The sequence below is a fragment of the Vombatus ursinus genome, unplaced genomic scaffold (assembly GCF_900497805.2).
Source record: "Vombatus ursinus unplaced genomic scaffold, bare-nosed wombat genome assembly UNPS02014174.1, whole genome shotgun sequence".
Lineage (NCBI taxonomy): Eukaryota > Metazoa > Chordata > Mammalia > Diprotodontia > Vombatidae > Vombatus > Vombatus ursinus.
This window is the reverse complement of record NW_020953952.1, coordinates 329,527-334,945: the sequence shown is the minus strand read 5'-3', so window position 1 is coordinate 334,945 and position 5,419 is coordinate 329,527. Positions and strand designations below refer to the sequence as shown.

Below are 5,419 nucleotides of genomic sequence, written 5' to 3'. Positions count from 1 at the left end.
CATATCCAGTCATCCTGATCTATATCTTGCCACTGGATCCAAATGACTCTAGAGGAGAAAGTGAGGCTGGTGATTTTGCACAGCCCTCCCTTACTTAAATCCAATCCACTTGCATGTCATGACATCACCTTCCTGATGTCATGGTCCTCTTCAAGAATGAAGGACAAACAACAACAGCAACAGATGCCATGGAGTTTTCTGGAACTGAAGCCATGAGGGTTAACAAGGTTCCTTTTAAATAACTCAGAGCGATAGGTGAACGCCTGTGATTGTTTGAGTCCAACTGCAAGGTTAGAGATAGTGGATTGGATTCCTTGGTGTTTAACTATATCCTTCAAGAATAGCAGATTTCCCTGAGGCAGTAGTTAGTCGGAGAATTGTATTTCTAAACTTAACTCATTTCAGGCCAGCTGAATTCTGAAACAAGTTCAGAGACAAAGAACCGTTACTTAGGCAGTTACAGGACAAAATCGATTAATTGTAAGTAGGACCTATAAAAAATACACAAAATTGATTTCATTTTCTTATAATGATGCTCAGAAATCCATATTGTGAGAATAATGGTGGGGTGAATTATTCTTTATTACAACCCTACATAGAGAGTCAATGTTTGATTATGTGTGTGTGTGTGTGTGTCCCTCTGTCTGAATCGTGTGTTTATAGCCTGAGGAGAAAAAAATGTTGTATGAATTGATAAAGGAACTTTTTCTCAAAGAAGTAATTCTGGAAAGACAGAATTATAGAGGATGGAGGTACAAGAAATTATATCTATAGAAGCATCAAGGCTTTCATGGAGAGATGGACATTTTGAGCAAATAAAAAGAATAAAACCTGTTAAGTGGAATTGAAGAAATGTGATGAAGGGGAATATGAGGCCCTCATAGACACACTGAATAGCTTGGATCAGATACACCAGCCAAAGGGAGATATTTAAGACCCTGAGTCTTATGTGTTTACTCAGACTTAATTAATCCTCCTTCCTCATCAAATCTGCTTCTAAAATGAATCACTATTATCACATTTCCTTCTTTTTTATTTCCAGGACCAATCTATAACAGATTAACAGAGACAGTAAATCAAACCAAGAGTTTCAGAAGCATTACAATAAGCAAGATACTTCCTAATTCCAAAGTAAGGCAATTAGACAGATACACCTAATTCCTTCAGGCTACTCGGTGGTAATGGGGACTCTTCAGTGGTGGGGACTAAATTGGGCACTGCTACTTGGATAATTTTCCTTATCAGTAAAGAATAAATCAGAAATAAAGGAAAATAGGACTCATTGGGAATAGCAGCCTCTTGCACAGTGCTGATTGGTCAAGAGGACCTAAATCCTATGTCTATGTAAGATCTTCTTCAGGGTATCCTTCACATCCTTATTCTTTAAGCTGTACATAAGGGGATTTAATATCGGAATGACCAGTGTGTAAAATACAGATACCACCTTGTCTTGCTCCATTGAATAACTGGAAGTGGGAAGTAAGTACATAAAGAGAATTGTCCCAAAGAAAATGGCGACAGCCATGAGATGAGAGGCACAAGTGGAAAAGGCTTTGCTCCTGCCCTCAGCGGAGTGCATCCTCAATATGGTGATAAGGATGAAGAGGTAAGAAATGAGGGCCATCAGCACACAACTGATGACACTAAAGCTGGAAAAAGCCATGATGACGATCCCATTGACACGGGGGTCAGAATAAGAGAGTTTCAGAAGGAGCGGTGTATCACAGTAGAAATGGTTGATCTTATTAGAGGCACAAAAAGACAGCTTGAAAGTCATTCCTGTATGGACAGCTGCATTCCCAAAGCCAGCAAGGAATGTGGTGGCTACCAGCATAAAGCAAAGCTTTTCAGACATGATGACTGAATATAAAAGTGGATGGCAGATGGCCACATAGCGCTCATATGCCAATGCAGCTAAGAGGAAACACTCGGTACCTAAAAATGAGCCGAAGAGGTAAAAGTGGGCAGCACAGCCATTTCTAGAGATGGCCTTGTTCTCAGCCCAGAGGTTCACCAGCATCTTTGGAGTGAGAGCAGAGGAGTAACAGACATCCACAAAGGAAAGGCTACTGAGGAAGAAGTACATTGGGGGTGGAGTCTAGAATCCATCGTGATCAGTATTATCATGCCCAGATTTCCCATCACGGTGGCTGTGTGGATGAAGAACACCACAAAGACGATAAGCCTTAGCTCAGGATCATCTGAGAGTCCTAACAGAACAAATTCTCCCACTTCTGTTTGATTTTCCACCTCACTTCCATCCATTCGTGCTGTAACAAAAGAGGAGACATGTCAATAATGATAATAGCTAACACTGTATAGTACTTAAAAGTTTACAAAGAGCTTAATATATGTATTTTTTAAAATTTACTTATATATTTACAAAGAGTCTTCTGTAATAAATACATATTGACTGACATGTAACCTCATTTGGTCCTTTCAATAATCTTGGTAGGTCAGTAGTATTTTTATCTCCGTCTTAGAGAGGAGAAAATTTAAGCTGAAAGAGATTAAGTAATCTGCCCAGTGTTACACAGCCAGAAGATTCTGAGGGAATATTTGAACTCAGATCTGCTGGAATACAAGTCCAGCATTCTATGAATCTTGCCCCCTAGCTGCCTATCTATTCAAATATTCTATGTTCTAATCAATATTTCTAGCCTAGATCTCACTTTTGAGCTCAACCACATAATCTTCAACTGTTGACAGGCATTCATTCACCAAATACATATTAAGTAACTACTGTGTTCACCTGCTAAATGCTAGATGACACAAGGCTTGGACAAGACGTGACATTCTAGTGGATAAAGTGTTGGTCTTAGAATCAGGAAGATGAGTTCAAATCCCACCTCAGAATCTTACTGGCTACATGACCCTGGGCAGGTAACTTTACCTCTCTCAATCTGAATTTTTTCATCTGTAAAATGAGAATAATAGCTCCTACCTCACAGGACTTTGTGAGGATTAAATGAGTTAACACATATAAGGGAATTTACAAACCTCAAAATCCTCTACAAATGTTATTGTTATAATTATCTTCATTAACACAGGAGGTCAAGATTTCTCCACCTTGTTGACCTGGCCACACTTTTAATCAAAATTCCAAAATGAAATTTATCATCTTTCCCCTTAGACATGGTCTCATTTCTAATGTCCAGATTTCTGCCCGTGATACCACCATTCACCCTATTTTCCATCATCAAAACCTTGTGATTATTTTTGACTGTTTCTTATCCTTCGTCTCTTGGGGTGGCTAAATGCTACAGTGGTTTGAGTGCTTGTCTTTGAGTCAGGAAGACCTGAGTTCAAATTCTGTCATTGATATGTACCAACCCTGGGCAAGTAACTTAGTCTCAGATTCCTGATTACTAAAATGTAAAAGTTGTACTTGATATCCTCTAAAGTTCCTTCCAGGGGCAGTTAGGTGGCCCAGTGGATAGAGCACCGGCCCTGGATTCGGGAGGACCTGAGTTCAAATCTGGCCTCAGACATGTAACACTTACTAGCTGTGTGACCCTGGGCAAGTCACTTAATCTCATTGCCCCCCCAAGAAACAAAAAAACAAACAAACAAAAAAAACCAAACCCAACAACAAAACAAAACAAAAACAAACAAAAAAACAATAAAAAATAAAGTTCCTTCCACCTTCAATTCAATAGTCCTATATGCAATCAATAGTAACAAACTACAAATTACCTCTTCACAAATATCACCTCCATCTGTCCCAGCCCGTTCACCGTAGTACTAGTTCTTGTCATAGTCTACCTTTCACTGAAGATTTCTATTAGATCTTTCACCGTAGTACTAGTTCTTGTCATAGTCTACCTTTCACTGAAGATTTCTATTAGATCTTTCCATCTTCATTCTCCAACTTCTCCAAAACATCTTTTAAATGGCTGCCAGATTTCCTCCCTTCATGGGATGCAGTGTGGTGTAGTGGATAGATCTGGGAGTCAGGAAGACCTGAATTCAAAACCTGACTCAGATGCTTCCCAGCTATTTAACCTTGGCCAAGTCATTTAGCCTTACTCCACCTGAGTTTCCTTATCTATGAAATGGGAATGATAATAGTAACTACCTCAGAGGGTTTTTGGTGAGGATCAAATTAAATAATATTTGAAAAATGATTTGTCGGACTTAAAGTGATAGGTTTCATTGTTGTTCAGTTGTTTCAGTAATGTCCAACTCTTTGTGACCCCATTCAGAGTTTTCTTGGTAAAGATACTGGAATGGTTTGCCATTTCCTTCTCCAGCTCATTCTACAGATGAGGAAACTGAAGCGAACAGGGTTAAGTGACTCACCCAGGTAATGTGGATACAAACAGTATCTTAAGGGTTAAAAAGAATATTTAAGAAGTATTGTGTGAGGCCCCTTCTGAGAGGAGGAAGGGCTCCTTCTGTAGCTCATCCTGTAACTTGAGAACGTCCCAAAGTCCTTTCCCCCTTATGTTGAAATAAAACTTCTCCTTAACTTATACCAAAAGAATTGTTTTTGTCTCCCTTATCCTGTGTCCCCCCTGTCCTCCTTCTTCTTGCCCTCACCCTAAGAACCACTAGAAATATCCTAGAGCAAGGGGAAATTGAACTTTGGGTTCAAGTTTCTATTCATGGAAACATTTTGCTCTCATCCTGCTGTCAGTGGTTTCTCAAGTTGCTGCTCTTAACTCCGGAGAGAGCTTCATGATTTATTTCAAGGAAAGATGTGATCTAGCTCTTACTCACTGTCCCCCTTGAACTTCCCCAGGGATATCCTAATTAGCCTTACCACATAATTAACCGATTACTCTCCCATCCCCTCTTCCATTAAAAAGCAAAAAAAAAACCCAAAACAAAACAAAACAAAAAGCCCCAACATATCTACTTATTGCCCTGTGAGTTATCTATTTTTAAGTTTTTATTTGGGTAAAATCAAATGAGCCTTAAAAGTCTCCCTTCAGACAATATGCCCCACAAATAGGTTACAATATTCATATTGTATATGAATATACAGTATTCCATAACTGAAAATGCAGCACTATGGAGAGAAAACAAAGAAACAGTGGATGGTGGGTTGATGGATGACCATGTATTTTTAATTGTTTATTATGTATAAAGTACTGTGCTAAGAACTGTGTCCATGACAAGTGTTTGGTTGTCCAAGGCAACTTGAAAATATTTAGTCATGGTCATAGGCTATCTCTGGAGGCAGCCCATTGTTAAGTGCTGGAGATTCAAATAGAAAAGTAAGACAGTCTTATCTTAAGGAGTCCACATTCTAATGGGGGAGACAGTGCCCATAAGAGTTTTCAGCTGCAGATAGAAAGGTCCCATGGTCCTAGGGACTGGTAGCAATGAACATGATAATGTATCTTTGTTAATGTTATTTCTACTGATGATATTCAATTTTTTAATAAACAATTTGACAATGAAAAAGATTTTT

General features: G+C 38.9%; 1 protein-coding gene across 1 annotated transcript; it reads right to left on the bottom strand.

Moving 5' to 3' along the window:
- Window positions 1–1,327: 1,327 nt before the first annotated feature.
- LOC114041459 (olfactory receptor 1020-like) lies at window positions 1,328–2,265 on the bottom strand. The gene is given in 2 exon segments (XM_027859919.1): window positions 1,328–2,091; window positions 2,094–2,265. Coding segments are annotated over 2 exon segments (936 nt in total).
- Between the last annotated feature and the right edge of the window lie 3,154 nt (window positions 2,266–5,419).